General features: G+C 35.8%; 1 protein-coding gene across 1 annotated transcript in view; it reads right to left on the reverse strand.

The window, feature by feature from the left end:
* The window catches only part of ATP2B1 (ATPase plasma membrane Ca2+ transporting 1), a 75,988-nt gene that overhangs the window by 33,624 nt on the left and 18,615 nt on the right, over positions 1–23,749 (reverse strand). Inside the window, exons 2-3 of the mRNA XM_070947943.1 lie at positions 8,212–8,636; positions 1,615–1,812 (exon numbers count right to left, since the gene is read on the reverse strand). Of these exons, the coding sequence (XP_070804044.1) occupies positions 1,615–1,812; positions 8,212–8,416 (403 nt within the window). The 5' untranslated portion in view covers positions 8,417–8,636. The remainder of the gene's footprint in view (positions 1–1,614; positions 1,813–8,211; positions 8,637–23,749) is intronic.

Genomic DNA, 23,749 nt, shown 5'->3' on the forward strand with positions numbered 1-23,749 from the left:
GCTCCATTCAGACTACCTATGGAATAAACAGACAGAACATAGATCTAGATTTATCTGAGGTACAGAAGTAAGATTTACCAATTACTAATTATACTGCTGAATAAAAATAGGGATAATTAAGCAGATTGTTACAGGGAAATGAAACAGTTTAATTTTAAAACTTACACCAAATTCAAATATAAAATTTGATTCTTTGATTTTAAAATTGTTTTTGTAATAAACTTTACTTGTTAAATGTCAGAGTTATTATAAAAACTGAAACATGTTCCACTAGCCTGAAATCTTCCTGATCCTATTCTGAATAAAGAATATGTATATCCCCAACACTGAAATATTTAAAGGAGGCTTTGTTTCCAGGCTACTTTAAAAGTAAGCCAACAATTAAGGAATAGGTTTCCAACAGATTTCCATATTACAGAATGTCTATGGACATTCTCAGTCATCCAGGTCATGACTGTCCCAAATATGCTTTTTAAAAGAGTCAAAGAAAGTCCAGTTGCCTCTTGAAAAAGCACCTTTGGGACAGTATTTCAGAAGTCATCTCAGTGAACATGTCAGAGAAAGAATTCTGCAGAAAAACACTCTCACTTTACTACCAAACGCCTCTGACAGATTTTGAAACAATATGCAATTTTTGTCTTAGACCATTTCAGATACAGTGTTTTGATTTTAAGATTATGATTTTATCTGATAATTCTGACATTTTGTAACACCATATTTAGTTATTACAATTAATAATATTACGGTAAATAAATATTTGTACTATGCATTTAGAAAAATACCTGTTCTGAAATCAGAACATGGTTTATACATCTTGATTGCTCCATTTAGCAGATTTCAATATAGATGAATGGCATTTTAAAAAAGAAATTCATCTAATAAAATGCTAATCCAGGAATATTAATCTGCACTAGTGTTTGCTAAGTAACTGAGTATTGACCTGGATATAAGAGTAAACATGGGGTATATATGTTAAATGTGTCTGCTTTTGCATTTACATCATCAGGAATGGGACTTAGAGAGGACCTTGTCCTGCCTCCACCGCGTTTCCTACTTCTTTCATTAATGCCTCTATTTAGACACTCATATTTACCTGTCCTCGGGAGCAGTAAGGAATGGAGTACATGAATCCAGGCCTGCTCCTGAACTCTCTCCAGTGAAAAATACAGCATCTGAAGAGATCCTATACTTGAGGAAATTAGATTATAGTAAAGCTCAAAATGCCAGTCCAAACATAGATTAACTGAGCTCTTTTGATTGTCTACACTATGTAACCCTGGGGAAATTAAGTTAAGAACACAGAGTGAAGTTGCTCTAATTATCCTTGTTTTCTAGATTTAAAAACAGAAGATAAAGGAAGAGTGATATGAAAGATTATATAAACCTACTGTCATTCCATCAGACATTCAAGATATGTGCATATGTGCATATGATGAATATTAAAATCTATATCTTGCTCAAATGAAGAAATGACTAGAATTTAATGTGAATATACTTTAACCTGTCAAGTTCTCAGTTCTAAGAACACAAAACCCATTTTTTTGATTTCTAACACACTTATTCTGGTGTATTTCATGATAAATAAGAATAAAAAACCCCTATTTGATTACTTACATGCTTCGTTTCCTCCTGGAGGTTGGTAAAAAGAAAGGCCCAATGATATTATGGCTGCAATTTCTAAAATTATTAACGTAACATCCTGTAGTGCTTCCCATACTAACTGAAGAAATGTTTTTGGCTTTTTAGGAGGTATAAAATTCTTCCCAAATACAGTTGCTCTCCTCTCTATATCTGCTGGATTTCCACTTAAGCCTAAACAGTAAAAAGAGAAAATGGTTTTAGAAAATGGTTTATTGTCACCTCCTAACAAAAATGAAACATTTTCATACTGGATTTATTAAAATGTTAAATATACTACAAATCTGTTATTTTGTATTTATTTATTATCATGCTATTTATCCCATGTTTTCAAGAAAAATAGCCACTAGAGTAATATCAGGACATTTTAGAGTTGCTTGCTTTTCTAAAATAGTAGCAGCAACTGGCTACAAATCACTGAATACATGTATTGTTTAATTGATTTTAATTTGATTTATATATACATATACATATACATATACATATACATATACATATACATATACATATACACATACACATACACACACACACACACACACACACACACACACACACACACATATATATAGTCTAGATAAAAACCAGGTATGCTTTTAAATATATATATTTATTTATTTTGACAATTCAGTATATGCTAAACAAGCCCCAAGTTTCGAAGAAATTAATTATATCAATATCTGGCATTAGGATTACATGAAGGGGTTGTTTTGTATGATAAGATTTTTTCTTGAATGCATAGAGGTTTGAATACAAAAGTTTTGAGTTTCTGCTCATGCCAGTTTCATGCCAGTTTCACATGTATCAAGCATATCTTTTTCCTTTTACACACATAACAATTGGTTGTGTGACTTTCCACAAGCATAAATTAATAACAGTAGCAAATTAGATGTCCTTATTTCCCATGTTTCAAGAAAGGGAAATTCCAATATGCTGGGAAGATTTTATTTTGGAAAATTACCAATGATTTCTGGGAATGTCATATAACAATTTTTTTCAATGCTATCTGAAACTGTAACTATTGTTTGTTTTTAAAAGAAGTAAAAATATATATTGTGAGTACTTAAGGCAGATTTTGACCATTTCTGGAAAAAAAAAATTCAAAAGGGAAACTTCAGACTTTTCTAACATTGCACTTCTCCGAAGCCTTTGCTCCAAAATAATTATAGCACAGAATATATGTGTGTTCTCAACACTTTGAGAACAAAAGCTGTTCTCAAAAGCTGTGCTACAAAAGCTGTGCAGACAGGAGTAGTTTGTCCACCATTTTAAGTACTAATTGTATTTGTTTATATAACTGTATGTTACAAAGCCACTTGGTTATTGCAAATAACCTTGGTATTGCAAGAGCCTTGGTAGCACAGTGGACTAAAGCATTGTTATTAACATCTGCTGCTTGCAATTACTGCAAGTTCAAATCTCACCAGGCTCAAGGTTGACTCAGCCTTCCATCCTTTCAAAGGTAGGTAAAATGAGGACCCATATTGTGGGGGCAATAAGCTGACTTTGTATAAATATACAAAAGTATGAAGGCTATTGCTTAACGCATTGTAAGCTGCCCTGAGTCTCCAGAGAAGGGCGGCATATAAATTAAAGCAAATATATATCCAATAAGAAATTTTAAAAAAGAACATATCCCAGAATTGTATTGCTGTTTTATTTTCCCTGCCAGTATTAAGGAATCATTCTATTCTACCTGTATTAATATGGAGGGGGGGGGAAATCTCACAATTTTGCTTAACAACACTAAGTACAACAGAAACAATGACAATAGAAGTGATTCCTATAGCTACTGCCAAGTTACAATTCCCAGTCGAATGCCCAATATTGGCTGGGAATTCTGAGCACTGTAGTCCAATCACATTTAGGCAACTCAGACCTTGACTACACAGAATTAAAACCCAATTTACATATTAGTAACACCCCAAGAACACTTCAGTTAATAACTGCCTCACTTGGAAGTCAACATGTAAACACCTGCACTCAGCTCAATAAAGTTTGTAGGAGAATCCTAATGAACAAATTGGCCAATAGTTATTAAAAATGAAAGTGTTTCTCTTTTAAACATGTGTTGAAAGGACATTGTACAGTCATTACAAATCTCATAAATTATGAATGGCTCAAATACATAGAGACCAAGTTTGTTCCTTAATTAGGCAACAAATAAATGTGAATAGGAGCCATGAGTTGTGGTCCAAAAAATGTTCACCAATGGTTGCTGGAAACGTCATATACATAAACAGCCCTTAATAAATCTTTTAGATCATGAGTGTCCAAACTTTTAGCTTGCGTAGGCCACACTGAGTATAGAGATATTGTCTTGAGCCACATATAAAATATATAAAATGTATATGTATGTACCTATGAATATGTATATAAATCACATGTTAAAAATTTATGATCTTGTGGAGCCACTTTACTAGCTGATGTGGACCACATGCAGCCCGTGGGCCATATGTTGGACAACCCTGTTTTAGATGGAAGATAGTATGTTTTACTATAATCCTTTTTTAAAAATATACACTGTGTGCACAATTATTAGGTAAATTGTATTTTGGAGGATTAATTTAATTATTGAACAACTACAGTGCTCTCAGTCAATCCAAAATGATAATACACCTCAAACCTGAATATTTAAGAAAGTAAAAATGAAGTTTTGACTTTCTTAGGAGAATATCTATGTGTGCTTAATTATTGGACAACCATTAGTGTGCAGAATTATTATGCAACTAAATGGAAAACAAAAATTTGCCCATCTTACGCTCATTTATTTGCATCTGTTAAAGTGAGTATAATAAACAAACAACTTAAAATATACAAATGGACATTTCTGACATTAAAAAAAAAATCAGTGATCAATATAGCCACCCTTATTTTCAATAACAGTCATAAGCCATTCATGGAGTCTGTCAGATTCTTGATCTGTTGACGATCAACTTTTTGTGCTGCAGCAACCACAACGTCCCAGACACTGTTCAGAGAGGTGTGCTGTTTTCATTCACCGTAAATCTTCCATTTATGAAGGGCCCACAAGTTTTTAATAGGGTTTAGGTCAGGTGAGGAAGGGGGCCATGTCATTATTCTTTCATCTTTAAGGTCTTTACTGGCTAGTCATGAAGTGGAGTACTTCAGTGCATGCGATGGAGCATTGTCCTGTATAAAAATCATGATCTTCTTGAAAGATGCAGACTATTTCCTGTACCTGGAAAACTTTTAGACTGTCTTCTAAAAACTGGCGGCAGGTTTGGGAGTTGATTTTGAGTCCATCTTCAACCCAAAAAGGTCCAACTAGCTCATCTTTAATAATACTAGCCCATACCAGTACCCCACCTCCACCTTGCTGGTTTCTGAGTCGAAGTGGAACACTGAACACCTTGTACTTCTGGACACACCAGGTAGGTTGCAGTTCTGGAATATGACAGCACTGGAGTATAATGGGTTCCTGGTAGCTTCATTCAAAGAGCACTGAAGTCAAAACAAGGATAGAGAAAGCTCGAACAGCATTCTTCAAAATGAAAAAAGTCTTTTGCAGTCATGACATAAGCCTAAAATTGAAAATCGGGCTTGTCAGATGCTACATTTTCTCTATCCTGCCTTACAGAGTGGAGAGCTGGTCTCTGACAGAAAGCCACTTGAAGAAACTAGAAGCATTTGAAATGTGGATTTACAGGTGACCGTTATGTATAAATTGGATTGACAAAATCAGAAATAAGGAGGTGATAAGCCACCTGGGAAAGCCAAAGGAAATCATCAAAACCATAAAAAAACAAAAGTTAGAATATTTTGGACATGTGATGCGACACGTGATGCGACACCCAGAAAAATACGGCATACTTCCCTTAATCGTCCAAGGAAAGATTGAAGGCAAACGAGGTCCAGGCAGAAGAAGAACATCATGGCTTCAAAATCTAAGGGACTGGTTTGGACAAAATTCAACAGCACTTTTTTGTGTGGCTGTTGATAAAAATAGGATCGCCAACATGATCACCTCATGACAGATATGGCACAAGAAGAAGAAGGTAGCTTCATGCTTGATCCTTCTCAAATCTTTGGCAATTAATGTGCATCTTTTTTTCTCAACATGTTTCTTGAGACCTTGTTCACTATTTGCAACAAAACGTTTTATGGTTCTGTGATCACACCCCAATATCTTAGCAACTTCAAGAGTGCTGCATCCCTCTGAAAGACTTTTTACAATTTTTGACTTTTCAGAGTCAGTTAAATCTCTTCATGGCCTATTTTGCCTGAGGAAAAGAAGCTGCCTAATAATTATGCCCACCTTGACATATGATGTTGCTCTCCTTAGGCCACACCCTCCCTCATTACACAAATACACATCATCTGATATGCTTATATCCACTAAGCATTCAAATTTATACAGCTTGGAAGTGGAAAATATGCATAAAAATGATGATATGGTCAAAATACTCACTTGCCTAATAATTGGGCACACAGGGTAAGTAGCATTCTATTTCCCCTGCTCTCCCCCCTCCCAAAAAACAGAGCAAGATACTTAAATACATTAAATACATTGAGTTTCGACCAGTACTCATACTCATGACTGTCACAGTGCCCCACAATCACATGATCATATTTTAAGTACTTGGCAACTGACATGTATTTACAATAGTTGCAGTGTCCCAGGTTCACATGATCACAATTTGCAAACTTCCTGGACAGCGTCAAACAAGCAAGGTTAATGGGGGAAGCTGGATTCACTTAGTGACTGTGGTGATTCACTTAATAACTATGGTGATTCACTAAATGACTGGCAAAAATTAGGCATGGTTGTGGTCATGGTTGACCCAACAACTGCATTGCTTAGCGATGGAAGTTCCCAACCCAATTGTGGTCATAATTTGAGGATTACCTATAATGACGTTTAAGTAGCCTGTGAGTTTTACTAGGAAGTAATCAAATCAGAAAGACACATACTATAATGGGCCCTACATATAAAAATGCCTAGTTTTAGGAGAAAATGTTTCTGAAAAAAATGCATGAATAATTTGCGTAGAATGTTTCATTTTTTTTCTAACTGAAGTGTCTGAAAAAAGTTATACATAAAATAACAGGTTTATCTATCCTTACTTGAAAAGCTCAAGAAACTGTTAAAAAAAATACAAATAAGTTATATTTTTTTGGAAAAAAATACCACATTATTGGCCTGATAAATGTGTGTTCACTATGTTGCTTCTTAAATTATTTTTTGGAAGCTTACAACACTGAGAAACAAACCTTAAATAAAAGGTTTGTTTTAATCCTAATATAAGAATATATTTAAAAATTACTTTTTAAAAGTTTTTTAAACCAACTTTTTAAAAGTTAAAGATATAGAGCACAAAGGAAGGGGAAAAAACTACTATAGAGTTTTAAAAATCTCAGAAAACTCTTTTAGTAATGCTTTTTCCCATTAGATTTGAATGCACACACACACAAACAAACAATTCTTTCAAATGTTAAGAGAGGTTGTAAAAAAGGGATCAATTTTTCATTTGTGGTGGTCATGTGATAAAGCTATATCCTTTTGGCATAAAATACTTGGGGAGATAAGTAATATCAACAAAGAATTAAATGCTTCCCAGAGCTGGGTTTACTACAGGATCAAACCTCAAGCTTAAAAGTAAAGAACATATTATCTATTTAATTTTAGTAGCCAAAATAATTACACAACACTGAAAAACATTAGATAACATAATGTTAGAGATGTGGCTTAACAAAATCTTTTCAATTGCCACATTAGAAAAATATCATAGATGAAGTTAAAATAAAGGAGGAACCTCAACTTAATCAAATTTGGTTATTTTCCTTATATATGCATCTTGAATTTATGTTAATGTAGTTACCTAATACTGTTTGTTAACTATAGTTCAATAAAAACAACAGGGGCAAAATCATCAGAATTTCTAGCATCAAATGAAATATTACATGAAATCAAGGACAACAAAGTAATGCTTTTTCCCCTCCCTTTCCATTTATTTCAAAATTGCTAACCTGAGTGTTTGTACTTTTGTTACTGACCATTGAGTTTATTTCTAATGTCTGCTTAACTTGCTTTATCTGTTGTTTTTCATGGTCTCATAATCTTATCTAGAAACTATATTCCAAATGTCTTAATTTCTCTTGCTCTGTACTATGTATAAGGAAGCCATTCCTGCTAAAATTTAGCAGGAATAGAAATATGTCTATTATGGACATATATTGTCAATTGTGCCACTGCTGCATATTCTCCAATTTTGGCCTCCTGGTCTTGCATCACTGGCAGTTTCTCTTTCCCACTGTTATACTAAATATGTCCTGGCAGGTATCAGCATGCATCTTAGTAAACTGTGGTATTTTTGACATATTTTCTGGACTTATACTTAACAGAAATATTTGCAGCTTCAATTCAATATTTATTTTGTTCAATTCTACTTTTAATTATCTTAATTTAGAACCAAATAAATCCATTTAAGATACAACAAAAGCCAGGTGGCTCTTCACGTGACAAATAAAAACATTGTCAATTAACAAGGCCTTCAGTATCTATACAAGTCAGAATTCTCTTACTTAAAATTCATATACAATCATCCTTACCTTCATTTGGAGAAGTTTTCAATCTTGTACAGATTCCATATACATCTCCATAGCATTCTTGTATTTTATGCAAACCATCAGTAGCTCGCAGTTCCATAAGTGTACGAAGCTCTTCAAGTGTAATACCAAAATCTCCATGATTAGAATCTTTTATAGTGTATTTTACACCACCATATGCCACTGAGTTGTTGGCCATGTCTCCCATGGTGTATAGTTTTCAAAAGTAAAAAGTTTCCAACAAGAAACAATTTTGTATTTTGAGTATATCCAAAAGAAAAATAAATCCTTTGTATGTAAAAACCATCAAATATGCAGATATAAATCAACTCGAAATAGCCATAAGACACCTTGTCCAGGAGTGTTATCTTGAGTGTGTTCCCATTGTCTGTTCCTTCATTCCACTTCTAGCGAAAGGTAAATGCTATCTGCAAATAAAAGAGAGATCACAGCAATAAGATGCAATATTTTCACATAATCAGTTCATTCACTGCTAACAGTAAACTATATTGTTATACTTGTGATTCACAATGCTTCTTTGCTATTATAGATGATATGCAAATATGCTTGTGCTTGTCTTTCCCACATTCCTCTGAGTCTAAGTCTTTATATTTTATATAATGTTAATATCACACTACCTAGTCTCATTTTTTCCTCACCCCTTTTATATCAGCTATTTCTCTCCTCTATCCTTTCTCACAATGAATTAACTACACTGCGGTTCTTGCCTTAATCTGTCCTTGTATTTTCCTTGATCTCGCCTTTCTTCCATCATTTGCTTTTAATACCTTCTCTACAACACTGAACCCATACTGCAGTATCCCCATACTACAGTATTTTTAAATTTACTTTAATTCATTGGTCTAATTGCCCTTTCATGTTTCAGTTTAAAGTTACTTTAGTGAGTTTCCATTAATAAATTTAATTCCCTTCAGCCTAATTTTTGCATTTCATGAAAGATTTCCTTTCAAAAATGACTGACCTTAACAATTCAAAATCAGAACTAAAATCAGACTACACATGGTCCTCAAGTTACAACCATTTGTTTAGTGATCATTCAAAGTTATGACAGATGCTGAAGGTACTTACAACTATCCCCAAAGTTACACCCTTTGCACCCACCCAATCATAGATTGTGATCTCGGTAGTTAACAACCCATTCACACTTAGCCCTGGTTGCCAAATGCTCTGTGATCATACAATTATGATCTGCAATCTTCCCTGCGATCATATGAGCACCATTTGCAATTTTACTTGCCAGTTTTCCCAGAAAGACAATGGGAAGACCACAAGAACTGTAGCATGTCCAGAGGATTCTGTCTAGTCTTCAGGGACTGGCTAAAAAAGGTACATAGCAGAATCCAAGCAGGATTTTCAGCTCCAGAGCAAAGCAGGGGATGAAAATTCTCCCTGCTGAAATCCAAGCAGGTCAGCAAAGGCCATGTAAAAGATTGGAGGTGCTGCAAACAAGTCTCTCTGGGGCTGAAAATTCTGCTTGGATTTCAGTGACTCTGCTTAATGACCCACAAGATCATTTAATGATCTCAACTGGGTGTGCTAGGATTGCGGTTGTTGGGTAAAGCTATGACATCTGGCTTACCTACAGATTCACTCAATGACCAAAATTAAGGTCCCAACTGTGGTTGTAAGTTGTGTACTACAGTCTAGCCAAGAAGCACCTGATCTTACAAATAGCTTAGAAATTTTACACAAAAGGAAAACAAGAAAATCAATTTTATACACAAAAAGTAAAAAATTAGCTGTTCAGGAGTATATCTCCAAGATAACAACTTTACAGTAGTTGATCAATTGCTTGGTTTGAAAAATACAAAAACCTAGGAACACCTTAAGTGGGATAGAACTTTATAAGATCTAAGATAGAAAGATATTAGAGATCACATTATTATTCTCTGTTCACAACAATGTGAAATCTCAGCAGCCAGTTCTTTAGCTGGTGTGGGCCTTCATATGGATCACATTTTTCCCCAAGGACTTATAATGTCATAATGTGTAGGTGTACAGATCCAAGCAATATGGCCTTTTGCAACTGACAGATGGACATTTTGTCAACTTATGATGATGATGATTTATTCCAAGTTTCCTTCCTAAGTATGTTTTTGATCGACTCGTTACAGCTTTTGATGAACATAACCAATATTTATTTTAAAAAAACAATTTAAGAGGGTCCAATAAAGGTTTAACCTAAATACAGATTTGTAATTTTATGACAGTTCAAAATCAAACGTAATTCTTGTTAAATATTCTTACAAATATGTTTCTAATGTTAAACTTCATTATACTTGCTATTTGAAAATGTATCCATGGCACACTCTGACACAAAGAGAGAAGTAAAAATTTATTATAAATTGTTTCAATTATACAAATGTGCAACAAAATAAAGTGGAGAAGAGCCCCTCATGCTTGAGAAATTTTCCAAATGTGCAAGCATATCTGCACCTGTGAAAATTACTAGCTTACAAACCCATTTCCTAGTTAATGATTATTCTAGAAAAGAAAACATTTTTTTGTGGCAGAGGGAGGGAAATTCAACAAGAGCTGCAAACTCCAAGTGGTAATTTAGATCAAGGTAACTTACATCAGGTATTTAAATAAGCCATAAGATAGCTGCATAAATTTCCCACTGATACTTACTGCCTGAGCATGCTTCCTTATCTAATAATTAACTCATGTTAATTTACAGCAAAAGAGTTTATTTATATAACATCATTCTTAAAAACACTCAAATAGGTATAAATTCAAGTTTAGTTTGTGGTTTACTCTTTTATTTGAACCTTAAAGAACTAATCTCTTTTTTCTTCCACTTATGTTCCTAATATATCTTGTCCTGTTAATATAAATGGCTGATAGACTGGCCCATCTCCCTCAAATTCACATGAATCACAATAATTACCCAGGAAGTGGAATAAAAGTATAAAATATGATCAGATACATAATTGTAATAATAATGCTGACATTTCTATTGCATTTCATGAAACGTTCCCTTCTTTCCCAATTTTTTCCTTATCTTCAAATTTTATTCTTAGCTAATTTTCCTATTTTTACAATGTTTTCACTTAATAATTATTATTAAGATAATAATAATAATTTTAATTACTTATTCCTCTGCTTGTTAGTTATTGCTAGTTTCAAATATAAGGTTAAGCCTTCAAGTGATTGCTTAATTTTAGCTTAGCCATGTTATACGATTCTAATCACTCTGGTCTCTGAAAATCATAGTTTATGAATTCATACAGTGAGTGCATCCAGCCTCATCATAAGTGCATACACCAGAGTTTGTCAGTAATAAGTTCAGAGTTCTCAGATCTTCTTTAGATAGTTCCTCTGAGAATCTCAAGAACCACATTGGCTTTTCCTAAAGACCGCAGATTTATTTTTTCTATGATGACCTATGCCTCTTGCTTCAGTCTTGCACTCTGTTTCCTACTCTGTTTCCTTGATGGAGAGAAAGCAGCTGAAGTTTTACATCCATTGAAAAACTTTCCAGGAGTATGCAATGAATTGTGTGTCTATCAAAAATCAAGTGATTAAGCAAAGTATAATTCCAGAAAGCATATTGACAGAATATATGAGACTTCCTAGGACCTGAGGAAAGACTCCAACAAGGCTTGAAATAAACAATAATAGATTCATTGCCACCATAATCCCATTAACAAGTTAGTTATAAAGTCCAAGGAAGCTGCATTATGTGCTTTGCTAAACACAGAATTAGCTTGGGAACATGTAGCAAGAATAGATGTAGCCCATGACATCCATTTTAACATGACACCATCAAAAATCATGGAGGAGAGAGGTCATTTAAGATATTCTAAATTGCCCAGCTGACCTGGTAAAGAAATATTTCCCCCCCAATGAAAGAAGGATATATAAATGGCCACCTAAAAGAGAATCACACATTTATTTAAGCCCACACTAAGTGTTGATTTCTTACTTTCTGGCTCCAATACTCTCATAGGGTGAACCAGGTCTTAGAGGAGGGAGACCAAAGGTTTTTGGGCATAGAGTAGAGGTTGGAGGACAATAATAGGATAAGATACATTCTTATTTAGTGGTGGTGCAGTGATTAAAAATGCAGTATTGCAGGCAAACTCTGCCCACAGCCTGGAGTTGGATCCTGACGGGGCTCAAGTTTCATTTAGCCTTCTGAGATCAGGGTAATGAGGACCCAGATTATTGGGCCAATATGCAAATAATGCTGACATTGTAAACTGCCCAGAGAGTGCTATAAATTGCTATGGGGTGGTTGTTAGGGTGTGTGTAAAGAGTATTTGTTGCTTGTGCAACGAGCAGAGCAGAAACACACAGGGAAGGAGATAAACGTCCAGCTCGTGTGAGAATAATACTTTATAGATAACAGTCTCGGTGTAAGTAAAACAGTCCAAGGTCATAAACAGTAATATCAGTCCAGTAAGTATCTTCCCTTACCAAAGCAAACAGACTTTAGTAACTATTGGTATACAGTACCATATAATAGACTCAGTAAGCAACAGGATACAATCAGGTATCAATCCGGAAGAAGCAGGAAGAACCAGGAAGAACGAACGCTTCTCTGTGCTGCTTATTTATGCACTGTAGCCTAATTACAGGGTTCAGCAAACCCTGATTACGTGGCTCAGTTGTTTCTTAAAGAAACAGATATTGCCTGACCAACAAGTTAGGAGTACGCTGCAAGCTAAACCTAACATTCTCCCCATTGGGCAGGACAATATACACAATAGGTACAGAAACAAAAATGCACATCCAAATCATACATTGTACAGTGGTATCAGTTACATTTCAGATTCTTAATCCAAATCTTTCACAACAATTGGTGTGTTTAATGGCACCTTGCGCTTTGGTAAAATTATCGGCAATATTGTCCTCTGATGCGCAATATTCCAATGTAATCATGTTATCCTTAACACATTGCCGAACATTCAGATAACGTATATCAGTGTATTTAGTCCTTGTCTTTACAGCAAGATTCGTTGCCATTTTAATGGCTGCCTGGTTATCCTCATAAACCGTAATAGGATAATCCATTTTGAATCCAATATCTTCCATCAACTGTTTATAATAAATCAGTTCAGTACATGTAAGTGATAGACAAGAAAACTCCGCTTCCATGGTAGACAAACTTATGTGTTTCTGGCGAATTGATTTCCATCCAATCAGGCAGTTATCCAACATGATTGCTATTCCAGACGTAGATTTTCTGGCAAAACTGGCATCAGCATATGCCTTTAATATCATATTGGCATTTGGTTCTAAATACATAGCAAAATGCAATGTTCTTTTAAGATATCTAAGAACACGTTTAGCAGCCTGCCAATGCCTATCAGTAGGCTCTGAACTATATTGTGCTAGTTGATTAACACTAAAAGCTATATCAGGCCGTGTCCAGTTGCTCAAATACGACAAACTGCCTATTAATGATTGATACAGGTCTTTACTGAACTGTGGACTCTGCAAACTATCCTGCTGGAATTCCTGTGCCATAGGAGTCTTGGCAGGTTTACATAATTCCATCCCATATTTTTTCAACAATTTGCAGATCTTATTAGATTGTGATATTTTAAATCCTCTAGATGTTTTTAGGATATCCAGCCCTAGATAATGCCGTATATGTCCTAGATTTCTAAGTTTAAATTTTGTTTGCAACTGACCGATAATCTCTCTGGCCTCAGTGTCAGTTCTGGTAATTATGGCAATGTCGTCTGTAAAGAGTAACAAGAATGAAACACATCCATCCTGTTCTTTTTTAAACAGACATTTATCTGCTACGCCCTCATAGAACCCAATGTTATGTAATTCTTGCACTATACATTTGTTCCACTCGTAACCTGATTGCCTTAAACCATATAGGCTTTTTTGTAGCCTCCAACACTCAGTTCTATCCTGTGTATCATAACCAGGAGGTTTCTTCATATATATTGTATGCCTTAACGGAGCGTTCAAGTAAGCTGTATCGACATCTAAATGAGTAATTGAGCATTTATTTCTAGCTGCCCAAACAAGCATCGTTCTCAAAGTGCTCGCTCGTAAACTTGGAGCAAAAATCTCATCATAGTCTCTATCTGTCTGTGAGAACCCTTGTGCAACAAGCCGAGCTTTATGGGTTACTACCCCATCTACACTTTTCTTTACCTTATAGACCCACCTACAGCCTATAAGTTTCTCATTTGGTGGTATTCTTACAACTTCATAGACACCAAGCCTCTTCAAAGAATCAATTTCTCTATCCATTGCCTCTTGCCAGGCTTTTTGCTCCTTTTCTGGATATAATTTTATATCATGATAACTGGATGGTTCGATATCTACTTGGCAAACCACTGTGGCTTTATAGCGATCTGGTGGATGCCGGTCCCTGGAAGATCGTCTAGGCATAACAGGACTAACATCAGGTATATTGGGTTCATCCTCCCCTAACCCTGATTCCTGTTCCTGTTCTTCAACCTTAATAGATGGTTTATCATCCATCTCAGATGAACTATCATCAGGAATATGGTCTACCTTAACATCAACATCTGTAAAACCATAGTCTGCTTTCTCTAACCTGTCCCAGCCTTCATGTTCTAGGAATTTAGCACTAGCGCTACACAAAACTTTTGTTGTTCCTTTTTCCCAGAACCTATAGGACCTATGGTTAGCCTCATAGCCAACAAAAATCATTTTCTTTGCTCTCTGTTGGTCCTTCCTTCTCTGACTAACCGGTATATGCACCCAGGCTGGTGCACCAAAAGTATGTATATAACTTAAATCAGGCTTCCTGCCGTGCCATAAAGTAAAAGGTATTTTTCCTGTAGAGGAGTGCACCACATTATTTAAAATATGATTGGCACATAGTATTGCTTCTCCCCACAATTTATCAGGTAAACAAGCATCAGCCAGCATAGTCCTAGTCATAGCTTGTAGGGTCTGGCCTCTTCTTTCAATATATGCATTATGTTCCGGCCGAAAAGGGGCAGAACGTTTATGCTGTATCCCAGCATCCTTCAAAAACTTAACCAACTGATGGTTAGTAAACTCAGTTCCATTGTCAGTAACAATGCATTTCACCTTAAACCTCTGCTTCCTTTCTACAAAACGAAGCCAATTTGTGATACATTGAAACGTATCACTTTTGGACTTCATAAGGTAGCAAAAACCATATCTGGTAAAGTGATCAACTATACTCAAAATATAGCATGCTCCCCCTAAACTGGGTTTCTTTGGCCCTATTAAGTCTAAAAAGACTACCTCCAAAGGTTTAGTTGTTTTAAACCCATTGCAGCGGTTTGCAGGTGTAACTTTACTTTTATGCTGGTTACAAGTATTACAGTTCAGGTATTTGCTGCAAGCCCTTACCTTGATGCCTTTAGACTGCTTAACAGTCAAATTCAACAACCTGAAATTCAGATGACCAAGCCTTCTATGTAGTAAATGTAAGCATTCATCATGAGGCTTTACATTTCCAAATTTAGCTTTTGACTGAACTAACAGTAATGACTTATCCTTAATGACAAATAAGTCGTTTTCTAATTCTGCAGTAACTACAGTGCCTTCACATTCCAGCAAACATTTGTTGTTTTTAAAAGTTACTGTAAACCCAGAATGTAGTAATGACTTTACAGATAAAAGGTTATATTTCAAACTAGGGATATAAAGCATGGGTAAAGGGTGCTTACTAATAGAACATTGAACAAGTCCCTCCCCAGCTACAGTCACATTCCAGCCATTAGCTAATTTGACCTTTTTAGTACTTTTCGTCATATTTAGAAACAGTTTTCTGTTTTTTGTTATGGATTGAGAGGCACCACTATCAATCACCCACCAATCATCTTTTATATTATTAGATGAACTGGTTGCTAAATTACACCCTTTCCTGGGTTTAGCAGAGTTTCTAGCAGATACTTTCTTATTACAATATTTTGCAATGTGCCCCTTAGCCCCACAAGCATAACAGCGTTTAACAATATTGACATTCTCATATACAGCTTCCACTTTTGGTTGCTGTTGCATCCTTAACTGGTCTTGTTCCTGCCTACGTTTGGCCTCATCCAGTAACCTACCAGTTATACTGGCCAATGTTAGTTCATCTCTAGACAATACTTCTAATGATGAAACAAAAGAGTCATAACTGTCATCCAACGATGAAAGAATAATATAAACTTGCTGCAGTTCAGTAAACACAAGGTCTTTCTCATGTAGCTCCTGGAAAAGCCCTGTCATGGAGTCCAGGTGAGCCATCATGTCTCCTTCTTTCTGAAGATGTAAGCGAAATAGTTTCCGTGTCAGGTAGATATGGACACCCACAGAGTCACGAACGTAGAGCTTCTTTAGCTTTGACCAACACCTCGCAGCAGACTCTTCGCCCCGGAAATGGACAAGTTGCTGGTCTCCCAGTGTCAGGCCAATGATGCATAAAGCATGCTCGTTGTCCCTGTGAAACTTCGCTATCTTTTTGGCATCTTCTTCATCATCAGCATTCAGTGCAGTTATGTCCGGTGGATTATAAACCATGTCCCACAGTCCCTCTTTTCGCAAAAGTAGACAGCATTTTGTGGACCAGGTAACATAGTTTGTTCCATCCAACCGGGTTATGGTAGAATAACTTGTACCTTGCTCAAAAGCCATCATCTTGACTACTACACCCACTGCCTGCACTTCTCACTTCCACAAAAACAAATTAAAGAGCCTGGAACGTTCTGGGCCCATAACCAATGTTAGGGTGTGTGTAAAGAGTATTTGTTGCTTGTGCAACGAGCAGAGCAGAAACACACAGGGAAGGAGATAAACGTCCAGCTCGTGTGAGAATAATACTTTATAGATAACAGTCTCGGTGTAAGTAAAACAGTCCAAGGTCATAAACAGTAATATCAGTCCAGTAAGTATCTTCCCTTACCAAAGCAAACAGACTTTAGTAACTATTGGTATACAGTACCATATAATAGACTCAGTAAGCAACAGGATACAATCAGGTATCAATCCGGAAGAAGCAGGAAGAACCAGGAAGAACGAACGCTTCTCTGTGCTGCTTATTTATGCACTGTAGCCTAATTACAGGGTTCAGCAAACCCTGATTACGTGGCTCAGTTGTTTCTTAAAGAAACAGATATTGCCTGACCAACAAGTTAGGAGTACGCTGCAAGCTAACATAACTGTAAATGTGATTGCTGTTATAGAGTAATAGCCCATGAGTCAGGAATCTAAGAAAAATGAAAAAGGGAAAATTGTTGGTCAGGCAAAATTGTTCACCCAACTTACTACTGTGTGAATTTATAAGAAAACGAGTTGATGGTTATTTAGGGATGGTTAATACATGAAGACAAAGTAGCAATTTGAGACTATGCTTACTTTTGTAAAAGACATATATACTTTTCAAGAATAGATATGATTTGGACGTCAAAGAACTTTGCTACTAAAATTTCTAAAGTACAGAAATTACCAAAATTCTGTGAGTTTGGTTTATAAAAGAAAATCCAATACTTTTAGATGAAGACCAAACACAATATGGATGTTTGTTAAAAGAAATTAAAATATTTTTGTAAAAATAATTTATGCAAAAGTATTAGAATGCTTTGGAATGCAAGTAAAGTTTTTATTAGAGGTTCTTTTATGCAACATTAGAGTGACCTTAAAAAGAAGGGGCAATAGAAAACATAGGCTATGGAAAGAATTTCAGAGAAGATAAGTATTTCTCAACAAATTAAACTTTAACAAAGACAATAATAACAATAAGAGAAAGAGAAATAAAAATAAATTATGTAAAGCAAAAAAAAAAAGTATGTTTTGCAAAATTGTTTGAAAATAAACCAGGGAAGTAGCTAGCATATAAATTATGAAAAGATTATAATAAAAATGATACTGAAGTTACAAGTGGAAAACAGTGTATTAATAGACAATTTTACCATACAAAGTGCATTTCAATAATATTCCAATCTATGTAAATAAAACAACATTTCTCTTGTTCAAGGTTGTGGAAGATAATAATTTTGGAGAGAACTTTATATAATGGTTAAGATTGAGTTATACTTCACAGAAAGCACAAATAACTGTTAATGGAGAGCTAATAAAACTCTGAGATAAAAAAAAAAGAAACAAAATTGGGATGTCCAATGTGTCCTCTCTTGTTTATCTGAAATACTGACAAGATGATTCTTCAAAATAAAAACAATGGTAAAGACAGTATTATTGAAATAAAACAAGATTAGAGGATTGTGATTAAAAAATAAATTTGTTAAGTTAAGGGTTTTTGCAAATGACTTGAGGTTGGTTTTGGAAGATCCTTTAAAGGGAATCAAAATATTAAAAGTGGGCAAATTAGAATTTGTTATTAGGTGTTGTGGTCTGCCAGCTGCCAGTGGAGCTGGCAGCAGACTTGGATGATGAGGTGGTTGGGGAACTTGGGCCAGTTCTGGAATCTAGGGAAAGCTCTGATGGATGCTCTGCGTTCGACGCAGAGATAGAGCCAGGGCTGTCTGACATTTTCCAGCCACCAGAGAGGCAGTTGCCTTTGGAGGCTGAGATGAGTGAGTAGGAAGAACAGCTGGGGCCTGTTCCAGATGCAAGTATGCACAGAGTAGTTTGGAGAGGTGAACAATGGAGGACAAGGAGTCAACTCGGGAAACAAAGCACACATGGACACTGAACGGCCCCTCACTGGCTGGGGAATAAATAGAAGGAAAGGGGAGTGGTTGTCGTAGGAGACAACAGTTCGTATTTCTGGAAATTTTTCTCATTGTGTTTCATGTATCAAAGACTGCTTGCCAGAACTTAATTTGCAGCCTTTCGGCTGGGAGCTCACGGCCTTGCAATTATCGCAAGGAACTGATAAGGTCTTTGCTGCCGTTATAACTCCTTGCAGGACTCTTGCCTGGACTTTTCGGTGGGTGAATGCAATTAATTCATAAGAGTTAAATAACATGCGGAAGAGGCCTTCATCCTGCAGTGGACAGATAATGGCTAAAATGATGATGACGACACATAATGTATACTACATTCAGAGCAATAAACATATAAAAACATACTTTTCACAATATCAAGAAAAAAATTATACTTTAAATAGATCAGAAAATGACATCCTGGGAAATATCAAGATTTATAAAACAGAAATGATTAATAAGAATATGTACCGTTTCCTAGTAAGTATTCTTACTAAGCCTTAAAGCCTACTAATGCAAAGTTGCAGGTCTATTACATCTATAATTCTAGTCAGTTCATTCATTTACTGAAATATGATTTCTGAACTAGTACAATACTTGAAATTATAAGCATATAGAACCAATGGTAAGTCTCTATAAAGTAAGACAGGAAAAATTCATTAAAGAATATTAAGTCCTCAAATCTTAGGAGCCAGAAAAAAATATTAATCACATAATTAATGACAAGATTTTGAACTTGGTCAATATATTAATGGTATAGTTCATCAGGAGATGGGTATTTGCAAGATGCAAGCGACAGATAAATTATTTATACTGACCCAGTTAAAGATGATTGGCTAGAATGATCTTTGATCCCCTCCAAACCCATTTAATTTCCAGTTCACACTTCAAATAACAGCTGAGCAGTGATGACACCAAGATAGTGGCAGGAGAAAGAGGAAGCAGAACAGCTCACTCTCAGTGGTGCCTCAAAGATCAAATAGCATGACAGGGAAGGTCATATCCCCAAGAAAGAATTCAGAAAGGGTGGGAATCTGAGCCCAAGAAAGTCCCTGCTATCCCAGAATAATTTGGCTCCCAAACTTGTAACACAGATCACCTCCCTTTCTTCTTCAGTGAATAATTGTTGGAAGTTATTACTGTATATTAACTAGTTTAATCAATATCCTATTTATCTGGTCTCAATGTTTAACATAGCTATTTGCAAAATTATATAGAAGACTGAACAACATCATGGAGGAAACACCTTAAAGTAAATATTTTAAACTGAGTGAAAGAACATAGGATAGTGTCAGATGCTATTCACTCTAAATAGTTGCCAAATGAGGCTTTGTGTAATCCTGAAAGATAGGATCAAAGTTGCCTGGAAATAAGCCCAGAGGAGACCACTGAACTGATATGGCCTACATAATTGCCAATCCAAAACAGGCAATGTCAGAAATTTAATTGTAAGCTGCCCCGAGTTACTGATTGAGATAGGTGGCTATAGATATTAAATTCATACATACATGCATAAATACTAGAATTCTGATTTATATAAGCTATAATGTGGAATTTAGAAACTATTACAGCATTTTCTCTTCCCTCCTAGACCAAAGAGTTCAAGCGGGGTTACCTATGTTCTTCGAAATCATTTCTGTATTCCTCTACAACACTATACCAGCTAATTTTTCTTGGCAAGTTGACAAATATACCTCAATAAAATTTTAAGACATTGAATTCCACATATGTTAATACAACACATAAATCTCCCCAAAGGCAAAAGAAAGCAATTTAACAATTCATCTTATCACTAGAGCTTGACATTTAGTTTTTTAAATATATGCTCTTAGCAGCAAAGTTGTGTCAATTTTAGGATCAATTAACTGAATTACAATGTATCCTGATAGATTTTTGGTATATGATATCTAAATATTTATCAGTTTTTATGATGTCCGCTTACATTGCTAAAATGTACCTTAAAACAATCTTCCAGCCCTTCAAACCAGGTTTTATTCATGGCAAACATAAGGAAGCAAGAATTGTTGCTTCACATCAGTTCTATCAGTAAACAACTGGATGTAACATAAGCATTTTTGTTTATTTTTAAATAGAAGAGCAATAATATATATTTCTTACAACATAAAATACTATCTATTCTAGAACTTAAAGTAACTTGCATTCAAGTCACAGAAAACCCTAGAACCGTGATGGTGAACCTGTGGCATACGTGCCACAGGTGGCACGCAGCGGCCTCTCTGTGGGCACGTGAACTGTTCAGATCCACCGCGCATGCGTGTGTACCTCCTGCCAGCCAACTGGTTGTTGGGTCTCTGCCACACATGTGCAGGGGCTGGGATGCGTGCAGGGGGTGCGTGCACATGCATGGGGGCGGGCCCAGGTTGCATGTGTGGGGGCTGCGCGCATGTGCGGATGGTGGAGCACACGGGAGGAGTCTGCATGCACATGCAGGGGGTGGAGCGCATGTGGGGGGATGCGTGCACATACGGGGGGTTGCGCACACATTGCATTTGGGGGGTTTGGCTGCAAGCACCCGCATTTGCGCACACATGGACGTGCTTTGGGCACCTGGTCTGAAAAAGGTCAGTCATCACTGCTCTAGAAGATAGTCAGTATGACACTTCTAAAAATGACTTGAGTATATACAAGAAATTATAGTCCAGTCAGGCTAACATCTGATTGGTAGAAACAGTAAGTGAATGAATGAATGAAAACATAATGAGTACATAATAGAGGAACAAGACTTGCTGAAGAGAAATCAGTATGAATATATCTTGCCTTACTAACCTTTTTAGTTTTTAGAGTTATCAACAAGCACATATATGGAGGTAATTCTGCTGACACTTATATTTTCAAAAAAAGCCTTTGATAAAGTTCCTCATCACATATTAAGATAGCTTAGTAGTCATGGGATAAGAAGCCTGAATTGCTAATTGATTTTTAAAAAACCCAGAAAATTAGAGTTGAGAAGGAGGTGGAGTCCCTCAAAAATCTCTTAGTTTGCTTATGTATGAACTTAACATGAAGGGGGAGCTTCTTGAAGGGGGAGCTGGCCAAATTTGTGGATACTGAATTATTCAGTGTCATAAAAACCAAATGATTATGAAAAGCTCCAGGACAATTTATTTAAAACTGATGGTCAATCTAATGGCATACAATGCAAATATGCTTAGAGAATGCATACTAGCAGAAAAACGAAAAAACAAAAGCAACTTTTAACTTGGTATGTACACTGATGAGGTTTGGGCTACCTGCAATTAACCAGGAAAGAGATGTGGGAGTCACAGTGGATGTTCAATTAGCAGCCACCTCAATATGGAGCAGCTGTGGAAAAAGTATATCCCATGCTAGGACTCATTAGGAGTCTGAAAGTAAAAAAATCAAAAATCAAAAATCAAACACTGATAAATTCCTTATTTAGGCCACAACTATGTTGGAATACCATATACAATTTTAGTCAACTTAATTTTCATACTTTCCTGTGAACCAACTTGTAACATCAGATTATTGCTCAAGACAAAGTAGTAAGCACTGAGTCCGTGGAATGAATAATGCTCATAAAATAATTTACCGCACAAAATATACTAAACTTTTATAATGTTATTTTAACTACAGACTTCTAGATGAAGATAGTCTTACATAACAAGCTTGATCTCATAAGAATGCCACAGATATGCTATACTGTTTGACCAGGAATCTAAAATATATAGTTGGTAGAACAGAATGAAGTCCCATTTCCCTTTATGCTTAAAAAACAGCTGCTTCTACAAAGAAACACTGACTGACATGTGTTAATGGGACCCTTTTTCCACTACATTCTTACATGTGCCTGTCATCAACAGAATGATTTTCTCTTACACACTTATCTCATCATTAAAATTAGAGTGATGACAAGCATTTAGAAGATGATTTTTCATTTGCAGATATCAAAGAACTTTTCTGCATGCATTACACCTTAATGCACTATAAATCCCACACTCAGATTTTCATACGGCTCGAACTACCAAATTTGTCTCTGCTTCATGAAACAAATCCTAGGAGTATTCTCTGAAGCTTCCAAAATTAACATGCTTAAACTGATCAACACATCAATTTATATTAAATATATAGGTAATGTTACATATAATGGGTGAAGAGTTTTCATCCCAATTTAAATGGAGTTTTGTCCGTTGTTTGATTACTTATCCCCTCACAGTTCTAAAACTGAAATGCAAGCCAAGAATTATTTGATAGATAGATAAGCCAGAAAGCACAATAAATGTGGTGTTGGATGTTGTTGCCTAAATGGTGACAAGGTCCTTGTGATACTACTGGAAACTTCCCACAAGGACGGTATCGAAATGAACAAGACCAACCAACATCAGGTTTCAGTGGCAAACCAGTTGGTAAAATTTGAATAATGCTAGGGCATTCCCTGGAAGCAACATGTGTTGGCATTGCCCATCAGGACAAATGGGCAAAAGCCACCAGTTCAAGGATAGAACTGGCTAAAGAAGCTAATTCAAACATGACAATATATTATTGCCACGTTGAATATTGGCATGGTCTTCTGACTGTGTGCAGCGATGAGCTTGCAGAAATACTAAAGTGACACAAGGTAAATATTGTGTGCATATAAGAAACGTGTTGGAAAGATCAAGAATGACATCAGTGAACGATACAAAACAATCTAACAAAAAAGTGTGGCTATCATAGCATGCACTGATCTGCACAACTTCATTGATCTTCATTGATCTTCATTGAAATTCTGATCACCTTATGTTAACTGTCATTGATTCTGCTCTCCATCAATTACATGTTTTCTTGGCCTTCACACCTCAAATTGGATGTGATGAAGAAGAGAAAGAACAGTTTTGGATGAGACTACAAGATTGTATAGCTACATGTATAACAAGAAGACT

The sequence above is a fragment of the Pituophis catenifer genome, unplaced genomic scaffold, assembly GCF_029215685.1.
Source record: "Pituophis catenifer annectens isolate HBS135680 unplaced genomic scaffold, rPitCat1.0.hap2 SCAF_7, whole genome shotgun sequence".
Classification (NCBI taxonomy): domain Eukaryota; kingdom Metazoa; phylum Chordata; class Lepidosauria; order Squamata; family Colubridae; genus Pituophis; species Pituophis catenifer.